General features: G+C 48.7%; 2 protein-coding genes and 2 non-coding genes across 12 annotated transcripts in view; all 4 read right to left on the bottom strand.

Moving 5' to 3' along the window:
• BAZ2A (bromodomain adjacent to zinc finger domain 2A) overlaps nt 1–5,682 on the bottom strand; it is a 35,848-nt gene extending 30,166 nt beyond the window's left edge. For 2 of the 9 annotated variants that reach the window (XM_045184717.2, XM_045184716.2), the window contains exons 1-2: nt 5,486–5,682; nt 787–936 (exon numbers count right to left, since the gene is read on the bottom strand). Coding sequence is in view for 2 of the 9 variants with exons in the window: in XM_024576487.3 (XP_024432255.1) it covers nt 5,486–5,489 (4 nt within the window). In the remaining 7 variants the exon portion in view is untranslated. Of the gene's footprint in view, nt 1–157; nt 352–786; nt 937–4,250; nt 4,353–5,485 lie in introns of those variants that run through there. The other 7 variants (XM_045184718.2, XM_024576489.3, XM_024576487.3 and 4 more) reach the window with 5 other exon arrangements.
• Nucleotides 5,683–7,145: 1,463 nt separating this feature from the next.
• On the bottom strand, nt 7,146–13,287 carry ATP5F1B (ATP synthase F1 subunit beta). The gene is made up of 10 exons (XM_024576374.4): nt 13,125–13,287; nt 12,489–12,671; nt 12,065–12,239; nt 11,162–11,283; nt 10,738–10,922; nt 9,904–10,062; nt 9,650–9,772; nt 8,620–8,832; nt 7,982–8,183; nt 7,146–7,399 (listed from the first exon to the last, which is right to left on the bottom strand). Exons 1-10 carry the CDS (start codon nt 13,249–13,251, stop codon nt 7,302–7,304), a joined length of 1,587 nt encoding a protein of 528 aa, XP_024432142.2. The 5' UTR covers nt 13,252–13,287; the 3' UTR covers nt 7,146–7,301.
• On the bottom strand, nt 11,011–11,081 carry LOC112319197 (small nucleolar RNA SNORD59). Its single transcript, XR_002976299.1, has one exon. It is a non-coding gene; the product is annotated as a small nucleolar RNA SNORD59 (small nucleolar RNA).
• Nucleotides 12,344–12,419, bottom strand: LOC112319196 (small nucleolar RNA SNORD59). The gene has a single exon (XR_002976298.1). It is a non-coding gene; the product is annotated as a small nucleolar RNA SNORD59 (small nucleolar RNA).
• Nucleotides 13,288–13,528: the final 241 nt, after the last annotated feature.

Genomic DNA, 13,528 nt, shown 5'->3' with positions numbered 1-13,528 from the left:
CGCGTCTGAGGCTGGATCCTAAATGGAAATAAGCTCGAGTCAGCTCCTCGTCCCAGGCGAGGCTCTAGGCGGCTCCGGAGCCTCTGTTCCCTAAAGGAAGTCATGGAAGAAAGCAGGACTCCCTCCCCTCAGGCCCCCTTCCACAGACCCAACAGACCTGAGGTGGCAGCGTCCAGCCAGACTCGGGGCTTGTCTCTCCCCAGGGGACGGGCGGTTCACATGGCCGCGCTCCGGGAGCCAGAAGGGAGGGGGACCGCGGGGGGAGGGGGTCTGGGGTCCGGGAGGGGGGAGGGGGACGCGGCTCAACCGCGGGGCCCAAGCGGAGCCAACATGGCCGGCGGGGGAGGAGTGAGTCGAAGCCAGAGGGGGCGGTGAAGCTGCGGTCGTCAGAGAGCCGCCCTCCGCGGCCTACCCACCGGGTCCTAGCGCCGGACATCGTCTTTCCCGGATCCGGAACTGGGTCCTAGAGCCGCGGTGACTCCCTAACCTACCGGGCAGTTCCGTCCGCACCATGTCTCGATGTGCCTGGTAGTCCTGCTTCACACAGAACAAACTGGAAGGCGTACTATGGCCCCAAGGTTAACCTAAAAGACCAAATTTCTAGGACCAACGCATGTGCCACCTCCCTACGGGTGGGGGTGGGGTAGTTCATTTCGGAGGTAGTTATTTCCCAGGCCGGGTAGTGGAAAAGTGGAAGTGTAGAAGCGGAAAGGTTAGTCAGCAAAGTTCAGTCCTGGTAAAGGGGTGGAGAAAGGCAAAAGCTTGCTGTGTCTGCTGCCCACTCACCTCTGTCCTGTGGGGGCAGCCTGGTCGTGCCTGGATCACCACTTTCCCAGCGACATCTGCAGGGCCCTGCGGGTCGGGAAGATTCCTGCGCGTAGGAAAAGGAAGCTTGGCTCTGGGACCAGACAGGAAAGTCCTGAGTCTAGCCTAAAACTGGTCAGAGGAACAGGGGATGATTAAGAAAACCGTCCAGCAAGTAAGATGCCCCAAATGTCCACCTCTTCTGTAGCTCCAGTACGTTTTTGTGTGTGAAACCTAATGAGAATAGGAATGAAAAGTCTATCAGAGGACTAGAGTGTGGCTATCATCTAAAAGGTTTATTGCAGAGCCCCAGGATGGGGAACAGTGTCATATATGTTAGAATTTAGAGAATTCTAGTTCAACCTTCTCTTGTTTGTCAGATAAAGAAATTAAGGCCAGAGAGGTTAACTGACTCGTTCAAGGTCAAATAGATAAAATGTGACTAGAAACCAGCTTTTCTTTCCTTGCAACTCAAAAGGCTTTGCAATTCAATTCAGTGCAGTTATACAAACAAAGGCCTAAACTGTGCAAAACTGAGGCTAAATATCCTGTAAGAGGAACAGACATTGTGCAGATGTGCGTGGGGGTCAACAAATACCTTTTCCTTAGGGTTCTGATGAGGGAGATCTGAAAACTGGGTGGGACAGGGCACGATAGCCAAATACATAAGTCTAGATTGTATTTGCTTACTCCACTGAAGAGTGGGCCCTTCCTGAATTTTAGGGACTGATTCCACTCCCCACTACAAATGGCTCAAAGAAGGTAAGAAGGAAGCCAGCTTCAGAAAAGCTTCAACGTGTTGTAGGGCCAGAAAGAAGAGGCTAAGACGACTAGGAAGGTTTCTCTCCCTGTCCTAAGAGAAGCAGATTAACAGGGTGAAGGGGTAGACAAGAAGAAATCAAAACACTCTCTCCTCCCTAAGAGATTTATAGGTCACCTTGGAGAAGGAAATAAAGACCCTCCAACAGCCTGCTGACCTCAAGTTCCTGAGTAAATAGGGGCTACACTCAGGAGATGTCCTTCCCTCTGAAGAAAGCAGGGATCTAGCAAACTTATACTGAGGAATGCCGCCCTCTGCGCCCTGGCCCCCTCATCTATACCCATAAATGAATGAATGAATGAATGAATGAAGTGAAGAAGAAAGCTCTGGGCACGAAACTGGCTTCTGAAAGGGCCAGGAAAGAGAGCGGTATCCTTTTTTTCATCCTCTTTTCTAGGTTGGATAAGGAAGAATCTTCCTACCTCCCATCCCCAGTCCCCAATCCAATCGTAAGGCCCGTCCTGTCAGAGACAGGAGGCAGGGGAGGAGCCAGTGCCGGTCAGACGGGTGTAGCCACGCCCCTCCCCCCACACCCACACACACACCCACTGCTCGCTCGCTCTGCTCTGCTCCGGAAGAGCCGGTTACTCCTGTGCCCCACTTGACTGCCCCCACCCCTTCCGAGACCCAGGCCTAGTCTCCAGGGCAACTCCTAGCACTATCCCAGCCAGGAGCGTAGGGAAGAGGGGTGTTGGATAAGAAAAGGCCACCTGGGATTAGAATAGAAAGTGGGGCAAGATCCATTCTTCCCATCTGGTGCATAAAGACTACAATCACCTTCCTTCCTGAATGAGACCCCTCCTAATCCCATCTAGTCAGAGATCTTCCTTGCTCTTGGAGAAACGAAGGGGATGAGATGTCAATATGCCCAATAGCTGGGTGTTTATTTCTTGCCAGAAGTCACCCCAGGCAGCAGCTGTGCTTCTCCCCACACCCAGATGACAGAGGGCAGGCTGACCCCATATGTCCCCAAACATTCCTCAATCCCATCAGATGTGGCCAATCACTCACCCCATTTTCCCCTAGGAAGCTACTAGAAAGGGGAAAGGGGAAATGATCATTTTTTTCCCCAGCAACTTGTGAGAAAGGTACCTAGGGAATACTCCAAACCTCTCTCAAACCAGGCCAGTGGGCAGATAATGAAAAAAATGGGGAGGGAGAAATCAGCACCTGCTCCCCCTTTTTCACCCTCCTTGTGTTCCTGCTGCACCACCCTGACTCTGGGGTCAGTTATCACAGTGCCTGGCTCCACTCTGAAGCCAGATGGCTGGGGGCTGGGAGGAAGAGAGAAAGGGAGTGAGAAGGGGATTCGTTTGCATCCCTCTACCTTTCTCCCTCTCCCACTCCAGACACTCCTGGAATTTAATCCCAAACGCCACTGCTGACCACATTCTCCTCTCTCCAGCTTCTTCCCAATCCATGGAACAAGAATCTGAAGCAAATCCAAACACCTTGTCCTCTCGTTTCTGGAGAGGGAGTGGTGGTGAGAGCACAAGAAGAGAAGGGACAGAGCTGGGGGAGCAGCTGGACTTGGAGGGAGGGGGAATTCCCCAATGAAGGTACATACAGTAATTATTTAAGATCTCCTCACTTGCTGAATGGTTCATACTGTTGACAGGGTCTAGTAGGGAGATGGCCCTCAACCCTGTAACCATTTTACCTTTCTCCTATAACGCAACAAAAGGACCATAACACCTCCTCTCCAAGTTGGTATGTGTCCCCTCAGATTCACGCACAATCCTGTTTCAAACACAGCAACGAGCTTCTCCATGATGGTCTCAGGAGAGGATGAAGAAAGCCCTAATTTCCTTAGGGGTGGGGACTCCCTTTGCATCTGAATAGAGAAGACTGGGCTTCCCTGCCTTTCCCACCACCCCCCAATATCCTTAGAGATTTAGTCCCAGCCCCTCCCACACCCACTATATCCCAACAGCCCCTCATCCCCTTAAAGCCAGAATTACAAGACTCGGGCGCCGATCACCCCCTCCCCCCGTCCCCACCAATCCCCTGACTCTAGTGTAGAAGCGTTCCTAGGCTGGACTGGCCCAAGAACAGGGCCTTTCCAACCTGGGTTGGTTGGCGGGTGCTGAGGTAGGACCCCCAAACTTGGAGAGTGGTGGAGTAGGATGACAACTAGAGAAAAGCTTTAGATGTGACTCGGTTGAACTTAAAGGACTAAGCGAAGCAGGGCCAGAAAGTGGCTGCAGTCTAGACTAAACCCCCAACCCCCTTACTACGGAGCCGAGGAGTTGAGGTGGCGGTTATTCCCCCTCCCATTGGAGGTTAGGATGGCGTGGGAAAGCGCTGGTTCCAGAGGAGAGGAGGCGAAACCCAGACCGCGGGAGATTTTTCTGGTGAGGAAGGCGCAGGGAGGGGTAGATCATGGGTCCAGAATAGGAGGGGTACCCAGGAGAGGTTGGCCGAGAGGCGTGAGAAGCCTCGGGATGCCGGTTGCAGAGGACAGGGGAGAAATAGGCAAGTAGATAGTGCGGGGGAGAGAGGAAGGGCAGCTCCCGTAGGGGGATGGTCAGATCCTGAGTCCCGGCCACCACGGGTCCTGGGGCAAGGGACCGCAGGGGAGGCCCACCCGGGGACTGCGGGGCCGGACGTGGGTGCCGGGCCTCACCTGGAGCAGGGCTGGGCGACAGCGGCGACGGCGCAGGTGGCCCAGCCGGGCGGCGGCGCCTCCTCCCCCAGCCCCGGGCCGGCGGCGGCGGTGGAGGCGGTGGGGGGGGGGGGAGGAGAGCACTTAAAGGGGCAGGAGCTACTGGGGTAAGGACGAGTCCTTGGGTTGGGCTGTCGCGGAGAATACGCTGGGGGAGGGGGAAGCGGTTAGCGTCTCCTAGGGGCCAGAACCAGGAAGGATCCCAGATGGAGGAAGAGAACAGATCCCAGGAAGAAGAGACAGAAACTTCTGCGGTGACGTGGGGGATGGCGGTGGGTCCTAACAGGAGGACTTTGGGAGAGCTCCGCCTGCGCTCCCGGGGCACCGGCAAAGATCTTTTCACAAAGCAGGGCGGGGAAGGCAGTGAGAGTCACGACTCCCAAGTAGGAATGGGGGATGCCGGAGAGGGAAATCAAGGCCGATCCTGCTGCGGGTAACGCACAGCGGCCCTACTAGGCGAACAGGTCTCCTATGTTTCGGCTCCTCGGGTCTCCATCCCTACAGCTGTAGAAAGGCCTGCCAGTCTCCTTCCCCCGGCACTACCCAAGTTTAAAAGCTGTGGAGTGAGGAAGCCACGAAGGCAAAGACCGCCTAGGCCTTTCAACCACAATCTTGCCTATCACCCAGTGTTGCCTGTGACTGGGGCGTGGGGGGCCGCCTATAGCAGCCCTAGTGGGACCGTGAGAATCGGCTTTATTCAGGTTCAGTTTTCCCCCAACCACCACCACCCTTGCAGCAACCTCTGGGGCAACAGGAAACAGCTGCTCAGTGCAGCCCCCACCTGGTGGTGGGTCAGGGTGGGGGAGGAGAGAAAACAGGGACTTAAAAGGCCTGGGAGAAATTAGGGGGAGTAAAGACCTACCAAAATTGGGCTTTACTTTTCGGGGGGAGGGTGGTACTGTGAAATATTACTTGAATCTCTATAGTTTAAATGGAAAGGAGCAGGGGGCTGGGTAATGGGGGGGGGGTTGTTGTGAGGTGGAGAGTCTCAGGCTCTTCCTCGGAGCTGGAGCTTGCAAATGCTCATGACCCTGTGCTCGGCAGTCTCACCGGCTGAGCTCTGTACCCCTATGGTCCCTTTTCTCCTCCTTCACCCCCCAAAAGAGCAAAGGTTAGGCCCCACCCCTGCTGAGTCAGCCAGAGAGGGAGGCAGGCATCCCTCAGGCCTTCCCGGGGGGCTGGTCCTCAAAACTTACCCATGTCAGGCTGGCAGGGCTCCAGGGCTGGGACCACCCAGCTCCTCACCGACCTTGGTTCCCCCTTCACGTGAAGTCTGGCGTTAGAGCCTCCCAAACTGAGCTGGGAACTAGCACGAATCAAAAAGCCAATGTATGCTTCCTGCAAACCACAGCCTGAACTGCTGTAGGGTGATGTCCCTGTGTGACAGACTGGGGTGGAGAGGGAGGAGGGAAGGGCGGGGCTTTCTCTGGGTGGAGAAGGGAGGAGGCGAGGACAGGGCAGAACCAGGAGAAATATGGAGGAAGGTTAGATCTGTGTTGACACTCCAATGGCGAGGTAGAAAAAGAAAGTGGTAAAGAGGGAAGGAAATAAATAGTTGCAGCTAGTAAGAGGGAGAAGGTTCTCGATGAATGCTGAGAGATGTGAACATCTGAGAGGTGAGGGTGGTGGGATACAAATGACCTTTAGGATCACAGTTCCCAGGTCTGCATCTGGGTAATCCGGGAAAGCGAAGCAGAAAAGGCTGAGCCATACCCTTGGGCCTCCTGAGCCAGCTTCTTATCCACTCTAGAGTAAGGACCTAATGCCCCGTACCTCCATAACTCAGCATTTCCCTAAATACAGGTTTTTGTGAGGGCGAAATACTAGGCACAGGCGGCTCAGGGGCTCCACCTTCCGTCCAGAACATGACAGAAGAGAGTGGTGCCAAGGACGTCATGAGGCAGATGGGAGGAAACTTAGAGGCCGCTACCCCACCCCTGGCGCCTCTCCCAAGGTCCCTCCCCAACCTCCAGCCCCCAGGGGCCTCTGAATTGGGATGTTTGTCCCCGCCCAACTTCAAAGCCTTGGGGGTGGGGCTTATAGACACAGACTCCTCCTCAGGACAAAAGCCCCAGCTGGTTTGTAAACAGTCATTAACTAAGAACCACGTCCCAGCAAATGGCCTTCAAGGATTTCAAAATGGTGAGATCAGTTCTTGCGCTCTCCAGTCCTACCACCAGAGGGAAGTAGTGGGTCTGGCACCAAATCCGGCCTTGCACTGTAATGGTACTTGTTTCAAACTGAAACCGGTGTACTTTTGACTATTCCGTCTAACCCTGCACCTTCTGATGACATAAAACAAGATGGAATTACTAATTCCATTATTATAGTTCAGAAGCCCAAGGCCAGCAACCCTGAAAATTACTATTCTTATGTAACACACCCAAGTCTCCCCCCAACTTTAGTTAAGGGATCTGAGCAGAGCTCAGGATAGGCTTCATGACATTTTACACCCTTCATTTCTTCAAGCCATCACAAACACACTAGTCAAGGCTTGACCAAAATATAAATCAGGGAGACACTCTGAGAAAAAAACTGAAGGCCTAAGAAGCCCTTTTGACTAAATTTTTGCACACATTAGTATTACCCCTTCAGACCATTTCCTAAAAATTAAATTTTTTGTCCATTGATTAACGCTTGCTTTGTTTTAGAATGGCAGTTATTTCTAAATCCCAACCATTTTTCCCAATGTGCACTTCCAACAAAACCCACAGTTCATCGATCCAAGACAATGGCTTTTTTTTTTTTTTTTTTTGGATGACCCATTTCAAACATATGGCCTACTTTGTGCTATTTCTTGTGGCCGACCACTCTAAAATTACTATTGGCTATGTGGTTAGGACCAAGAAAAACAGATTTGGAGGCATGTACATTTTATTGTAAACCTTAAATACTCTTCAGACAAAACACAATGTCTTAATCACGGCTTTCACATAGCTTGCAGAGAAAACTGAATTTTTTGGATTAGGGACAAGGACGGGGACAACTTGGAGGGAAAGTGCTAGGATCCCCTCACGAATGCTCCTCAGCCAGCTTATCGGCTTTTGCCACCGCTTCTTCAATGGGTCCCACCATATAGAAGGCCTGTTCTGGGAGATGGTCATATTCACCTGTAGGGGGAAAAAAACGAAAGAAAAATCCAATGGTGAGAAGTGGAGGGATTATCAACTTTCTGCAGTGTGTTACACACCTTACCACTTGAGGCCACCCGTCAGAATGTGATGAATTCATGTCATCTAAGAAATCGTTTATTAAAGAACCTCCCTCACAAATCCAATTTGTAAGACATGATACAGAGCAAGGATTAAGAACTACTCTAAAACCACATAACCTGGGTTCAAATTCTTGCTCCCTACTTTGGCTATGTGACATTGGAACTGTGCTTAAGTCTCCTAATTTGTAAAACAATAATACTTTCTTCTTAAGGATCTTAGAAGAGTAGCTAACACTGAACACAGTTAAGTGTAGGCTGACCAGAATCAAGTAATAACATGTCTTCCTCTCAGAAGTGAAGTCTTTCCAAAGAAAATTAAAGGGAAATAGCTTGTTTTTATTTTTAAACATTATGTAATTAGGTACAATATATTTATATATTGTTTGATGGCTGCTGAAATGGGAACACAGCACCACAAGCATTTAAGACAATTCAGGTTTTCTGCCCTTTACATTCAGCTTTACACTGGAAATCTCACCTGCCAAAATCTGCTGGAATCCTTTGATGGTCTCCTTCAAGGGCACCAGCTTCCCCAGATGACCTGTGAAGACCTCAGCAACCTGGAATGGCTGAGACAAGAAACGCTGTATTTTCCGAGCACGAGACACAGTCAACTTGTCTTCCTCAGAAAGTTCATCCATACCCAGGATGGCGATGATGTCCTGGAGGGATTTGTAGTCCTATGAGAAAACAAGAGAGCCCGGAGTAAATATTTACAATCTTTTAATTTGGACAAAAACCAAAGCGTTACTATCACCTTACATTCACACCAAGCTTTGTACAAAGCATTTTAGCACCGTATCTCACTTTGTAAGTGAAAGAAGGTAGTGGAGGAAAAGTCACATACTTGGGGTGGTCATGAGTGCCCTCAGCTAAGATCAGTGTCTTGTTCTCCCTATTCCTAGTCTGGTACTGTTAAATAAAATTGGATTCCAAAGACCAAGTACCTGGAAACCCAAGTGACCTCATAAACAACCACTAGAAACCGCTTGTTTCATCTTTCCTTGCTCTAAAGCAAACCATTCAAGTAATCAGGAAAAATCTGGTCCTGATACAGGCCCCAAATTCCCTCTGTATAATTTTATGGACACAAATCTCACCTGTAATAATACTCACCTGTAGGATCTTTTGCACCCCACGGGCAACATCATAATGCTCACTGCCAACAATGTTGGGATCCATGATGCGAGAGGTGGAATCTAGAGGATCCACAGCTGGGTAGATGCCCAGTTCAGCAATAGCACGGGACAGCACAGTAGTAGCATCCAAATGGGCAAAGGTAGTGGCAGGGGCAGGGTCAGTCAAGTCATCAGCAGGCACATAGATGGCCTAAAGTGAGTCAAGAAGCCATAAGAAGCAACAACAGAAAGCCAAGCAGTTCTCAAGCCATCCCCTTTTCTGAACTCTCCCCATTTTCACTCCAGCTTCTTAGCATTCAAGAGTACCTCAAAAGAGCCTTCTTACCACCCCTAATAGCTGCTGAGTTCACAGATTATCTGATCCTTCTAGGCTGTGATGGAAGAATTTTCACTGGCCTTCCTTTTGCTTTTCATCCTACATTTTAATTCTTATTTCATACATGTTAACTCTACATAATCAGAGCCACTTTTTGGGTTAAAGGTTCAGTCCCTGGTTGGGGCACATGCAAGAGGAAACTGATCAATCAATCCTGTCCTTTCTCCCTCCCTTCCCCTCTCTCTAGAGTCAATAAAAAAAAAAAGAAAAAGAAAATAAGAATAAAAAACCTTGCACCACTACAATAGTTCACGAGGAATCATTCAAGTTACTACCCAAATTTAGACACATTTTTAGATTTTACCATATGTGCCATCTCTAAACATTTGAAAATGTATAGTACATCAACATACTACTACTTACCACTCAATTTCCATGTAGTTCCACAGACTCCCCTTCAGACTGGAAACCACTACTCTGTGATCTACATTTACATGTATACCCTCAATTACTTTATATTGATGTTTCTTAATCTTTTAGCACTTTTAGCATGAACACACAAAATCTTACATTAGTTCAGGGAGCACATGAACCCAGTTAAAAGCCTCTTGAAATGTAAGTACCTAGGTTTTATACTGCTTTGTACACACCTTTATACAAATCAGACCTTCATTTATTTCATTGTTCTTACCTGTACAGAAGTGATAGATCCCTTCTTGGTGGTGGTGATCCTTTCCTGCATGGTACCCATATCAGTGGCCAGGGTAGGCTGATAGCCTACAGCAGAAGGGATTCTTCCCAATAAAGCAGACACCTGGCAGGGCAGTAGGGGTGGGGGAGATAGAGAACAAAAAGTGTTAGGTGCCTACATCTTTAGCCTCCTCTGCATCATTCCATAGAAAGGTCAAATGAACCAAGCAGGCCCTCTCAAGCTTTCTCTCTTACCTCTGAGCCAGCCTGGGTGAAGCGGAAGATGTTATCGATAAACAGCAGTACGTCTTGACCCTCTTGGTCTCTGAAGTATTCAGCCACAGTCAGTCCAGTCAGAGCAACCCGAGCACGAGCACCAGGAGGTTCGTTCATTTGACCATACACCAGCGCTACCTGCAGTCATCACCCACAATCAGAAAATCTGAACACGGAGCTCAGGGATTATGTATGCAGGCTCCACAGGCTGCCTTATCCGAATGTGGGAAACTCAACTGCATAATATGAGGTGGTGGGGAACTGCGTTTGCACACTCCCCTGGCAAAAAAGGAAAACCTGGCAGAAGAGTATGGAAGCCACATACCCAAGATCCCCAAATCAGCTAAACTATTAAAAAAAAACTCTCTTCAGGAGAGGTTAATGTTTTTATTCACAAATTTCATTTCCCTTTTAGAGCTGCAGTTCAAAACACGAACAATAATTTCTTGAATTAATGAGGTAAAAGTCTGGAATTTACTGAGGTAGTAGAAAGGTAATAAACTGTAAGTGAAAGGTACAAAATGGAGTTATATGAGACATATGAACCATGTCCTACTTCCCTCAAAATTGGCTTTTGAATGATAGGTCTAGCTACCATAAAAAGCCTGGAAATTTAATCTAATGTTAAAAAGGGAAAAAAATGTGCACTAGTGTATTAGAAATTGGAGGGGAAACACTGACAGGAATTTCCTTCGTAGATCCTAGGACACAAAAATGAAAACAAAAACCATGGCTTCAGCTAGCAACGTGGTCAACTGCATTAATTTTCTAGCGCACCAACTATACACGGACATCAATCAATTCAGTGCTCACCTTGGAGGTAGCATCTTTTAAGTTGATAACACCAGATTCAATCATTTCATGGTATAGGTCATTGCCCTCACGGGTTCTTTCACCAACACCAGCAAACACAGAGTAACCACCATGGGCTTTGGCAACGTTGTTGATTAACTCCATGATCAGTACAGTCTTGCCAACTCCTGCACCACCAAAGAGCCCTGGGAGAAGTTGAGAAAAAAAGAATAGTTAAGAGTTCTGTGTTCCTAAGAAGCAAACTAAAAAAAAAAAAGTTTTTTCAATCTTTTTCCTTCTCAGGAATGGCATCTGGCTTCAGCAAACTCAGAAGAACGAAAGTCAGAAGCTACTCATCAACGAGGGATAGTACCCACTCATAATACGGTAGGATTTTTTTCTCTCTGCGTTAGGTTTGGAAAATATGTACCCACCACTGACATACCAATTTTGCCACCCTTGGCATAGGGAGCCAAGAGATCCACAACCTTGATACCAGTAACCAAAATTTCCTGCTCAACACTCATCTCCATGAATTCAGGAGCCTCGGCATGAATAGGAGCAAATCTGCAAAGGCAGAAGAGAATATCAGTGTCTGCTCATCTTGAAGGGTCCCTCTCAATTCTCAAGTCTAACCCTTTCCTCAGTCTCATCTTCTCTTACAAAAGGGATTTCACTATCTTGGGATCAAACGGTCCCTTTTTCTGACTAACTTTCATAAAGATTTTCCTTTTACCGACTCCTAACCTAATAGCACCCCTTCACATACCAATGGGAAATATATAATACGCACTGTATTTTGCCATGTATAATGTGCATTTTGCCCAACTTTTGGGGGGGGGATAAGGGTGTGCATTATGCACAGCAAAATGCAGTAAATTCTAGAAACCCCACAACATAAGCCATTGGCACTGAAACTTACTTAAGTAGCCTTGGCTGGTGTGGTTCACTGGACTGAGTGCTGGCCTGAGAACTGAAAGGTTGCTAGTTCAATTCCCAGTCAGGGCACATGCCTGGGTTGCCCCAGTTGGGGGAATGCAAGAGGCAACCCACTGATGTTATCTCTCCCCCTCCCCTCTCTCTAAAAGTAAATAAAATCTTTAAAATAAAAAAAACTCACTAATAATCAACTTGAGTCCTAAATAGCAAGTTTTTTACAATCAGAATTTCTGCATCCTTAATTTTCTTCATAAGATACCGCACTGTATGGCTTTAATAATTGAGTATTTTAGTATTTCAAGCATTCTTCACAGGAATATCCTGCCATTCTATAAGGTGTTAACTAATGTACAAAACTTCAAGAAAAAGCAGTTCCTTTGTGTGTAAACGCAGCAAGAGAGATCCTTACTGTTTGGTTTTGATGGGGCCTCTCTCATCAATAGGTTCTCCAATGACATTCATAATTCTGCCCAAGGTTTCAGGACCAACAGGAATTTTGATTGGTGCACCAGAATCCAGGACTTTCTGGCCTCTAACCAAGCCTTCTGTACCATCCATGGCAATGGTCCTTACTGTGCTCTCACCTGTTAGATAAAGGCATTGTTGCAAGGTGATGCATAAAAATAAGGTGGCTTCATGGTATTTAATGAAGTGTAGGTGGCATTAAAGACCTAAATTAACCAAGACTCCTTCTCAGTACCTAAATGTGGCTTCAGCAAACTCAGAAGAACGAAAGTCATTTTGATAAAAATCATCATAGAAGGAAGACAGCCTGCTTTGGAGGATATTTGGGCTAAACAAACTCTTTAATATTCCTAACAAATTGTACTTACCCAAATGCTGGGCCACCTCCAAAACCAGCCTGGTATCCCTGCCTTGCACCTCTAGAGCATTTAGGATGGGTGGCAGTCCCTCATCAAACTGGACGTCCACCACTGCACCGATGACGGCCACGATGCGCCCAGTGGCGGCGCCTGCCTTTGGCGAAGGAGATGTTTGGGCGGCATAGTCTCTGGCTAACAGACAAAAAAGATGTTGGAAGGAGATGGGGTCAGGGCAGTTAAAGGTCACGGGAAGACCGGACTTAACCCACAAGGACGAGTGAATTCAGCCCAGGCCCGGCCTCCTTCCGTTTGCAGGGAAGGCGTGTCCAGAGAAAGGGCAGCGCAGGAACCCAGAAAGCGCCTGCACAATCTTCCAACCTCATGCACAAAACCCCATTATTCGAGACCTCGGTGCACCCCATTTCATGTGAAAGTCACTGCGCCCCCATTTTCCAAAATGAGACGGAATTAGATCGAAAAAAGCTGTCACGGGTGAACCGTTCTTGTTCTCCAGCCGTTAAAAAGCAGAAAGCTGGCCCTGGCGTCCTTCTAGCACCGTATACTTTAGGCCCGAGAGACAATCGGCCCCGGGCTCAAGGTCACGGGCGGTAAAGACAATCCCAGCCCCTAGAAAAAGGAACTTACCAGGCTGGAGTGCTGCCGGGGCGGCCCGCAGTAAGAGCTGAGCTTGGGGTAACGGCGCTGAAGGGCTGAGTCCCCGCAAGGCCCCGGAGGCCGAGACTGCGGCCACACGACCCACAAGACCCAACATGGCGGAGTCCGGGTGGAGACTGAACGCAACCGCGGTAGCAGCCGCCAACAACACGACAATTGGGGCGAGGCCTACTCTGCAATAGGCACGTCCATTGGATGAATTTGCTGCTCATCATTCTCAGAGCTGCTCCTATAGGTTAATAATCTCTCATCGTCTCAACCGTTGGTCAAAATTGGTGCTAATCTGAATTCCTTTTTTTATTGGTCGTCATCAGGCTAGGTGCAATCTTCAGAGCCTCAAAACGTAATTGGACAACAGGGATGTCAGTCGAAGG

The sequence above is a fragment of the Desmodus rotundus genome, chromosome 3 (assembly GCF_022682495.2).
Source record: "Desmodus rotundus isolate HL8 chromosome 3, HLdesRot8A.1, whole genome shotgun sequence".
Taxonomy (NCBI): domain Eukaryota; kingdom Metazoa; phylum Chordata; class Mammalia; order Chiroptera; family Phyllostomidae; genus Desmodus; species Desmodus rotundus.
The sequence above is the reverse complement of the archived record's forward strand: the minus strand, read 5'-3'. Positions and strand labels throughout refer to the sequence as shown.

Coding starts and splice junctions, on each gene's coding strand:
- ATP5F1B (XM_024576374.4), bottom strand. CDS start 13,251: ATGTTGGGTCTTGTGGGTCGTGTGGCCGCAGTCTCGGCCTCCGGGGCC. Junction 8,833..9,649: donor GATCTATCACTTCTGTACAG/GTAAGAACAATG, acceptor GACTCACTTTAG/GCCATCTATGTGCCTGCTGA. Junction 7,400..7,981: donor ATTCCAGCAGATTTTGGCAG/GTGAGATTTCCA, acceptor TTCCCCCTACAG/GTGAATATGACCATCTCCCA.